This window comes from Coccinella septempunctata, chromosome 3 (genome assembly GCF_907165205.1).
Source record: "Coccinella septempunctata chromosome 3, icCocSept1.1, whole genome shotgun sequence".
NCBI classification, from domain to species: domain Eukaryota; kingdom Metazoa; phylum Arthropoda; class Insecta; order Coleoptera; family Coccinellidae; genus Coccinella; species Coccinella septempunctata.
The window spans coordinates 22,750,588-22,751,864 of NC_058191.1; the positions used below are offsets into that span (position 1 = coordinate 22,750,588).

The 1,277-nt window shown below is 33.8% G+C and overlaps 1 protein-coding gene across 1 annotated transcript; it reads left to right on the forward strand.

Moving 5' to 3' along the window:
- Positions 1-329: 329 nt before the first annotated feature.
- LOC123310607 lies at positions 330-1,277 on the forward strand. The gene is made up of 2 exons (XM_044894169.1): positions 330-1,028; positions 1,096-1,277. The coding sequence occupies exons 1-2, from the start codon at positions 626-628 to the stop codon at positions 1,137-1,139; spliced, it is 447 nt and encodes a 148-aa protein (XP_044750104.1). The 5' UTR covers positions 330-625; the 3' UTR covers positions 1,140-1,277.

Below are 1,277 nucleotides of genomic sequence, written 5' to 3' on the forward strand. Positions count from 1 at the left end.
ATTGATCGATTGACAGACGGGTCTGAAAGAGTAAAGTGCATATTTTCAATGACTCATAACATTAAGATTTTTCAGTTTCTTCCTATTTCAATATGGAAAAAAAATGATGTAACTAACCTGGAGACGAAAATATCTGTAAATAAAGCTCCAATTCATCTGGACTTATCATGTCACCTTCATTCATAGGTCGGCAATAGACTTGAACAATCACAAACATCATTGTTATTTTGATCCAATAATTTATTATTTGGGTCATTCTATAAGGTCGTTAACTCTATTTTATCGATACTCCTTGAATTTCCGTACAGAAACCTGAAAACACGAATAAAATGAATCACTCTGAATGAAAAAACCATTTCATTTGTGACAATATGATTTTTCGCGTATACCAAATATTTATTATACGTATGTATACTATGTTGAGCACAATGACACCATCAAAACAATGCGAAGAATTTCAAAGAAAGAGAAACCTATATCTTCTGAGTGTTATCATCAATAGTTCAATACGCAATAAATATATCTAAAAATTGTCAAATGTGTCACATAAGATATTATCCGCAACAGATAATCGTTCAGTTTCCTTTAATCTTCCTTTATAAGTTCTAATAGAAGTTGAATCGTTATGTTCGGTGAAATTCACTTTCCCTTCATTTTTCTGGTATTTTTCTTCGATTTCTCAAGTGGAACTGGAAATTTGCATAGTAATCCTAGTCAAGCTTCGAGCCCTGGTCAGAGGCAAGTAACACTTAGGATTTATCCTGTTGTTGTACCTTCCTATGCTCAATATCCAAAACAAAATTTTCTATATGCTGGATACCCCTACGGAGTTATCGATCCTTTACAAGGAAATCTATTACCAGATTACTTTCAGCGCGGAAATATATATCAAGGAAGTTTAATACCATACCAACATGGGAATTTTCTTGAGAATTTACCTACCAGAATAATAGATGTTGACGAAAGAGGCAACATTAAGACTCCGAACAGGGACCCTATTTTCTCCATGCGACAAGAAAATTCGAAATCGACTGAAAACAGGAATTATCCAATTAAATTTGTTAAATCCAACTTTGCTACAACAAAACCAATTACCATTACCATCAACAGAAACTCAGGCCAGCCAGATAGTGTCATGAATTACAACTTCGAAAACGGAGAATTAGTGAATCCCAGGATGAAGGCAACAAAGCTCTCCAAGAAAAAAAAATCTTCTAAACTTCTAGATAAACACACTACGAGTGCTTCCATTAAGAATGACGAAGGCAAAAGTAAAA

What these genes read in the sequence shown, in the direction of transcription:
- LOC123310607 (XM_044894169.1), top strand. Translation starts at nt 626, where the DNA reads ATGTTCGGTGAAATTCACTTTCCCTTCATTTTTCTGGTATTTTTCTTC. An exon ending in GCGACAAGAAAATTCGAAAT is followed by an intron (nt 1,029 to 1,095) that starts CGACTGAAAACA and finishes AAAACCAATTAC; the next exon opens with CATTACCATCAACAGAAACT.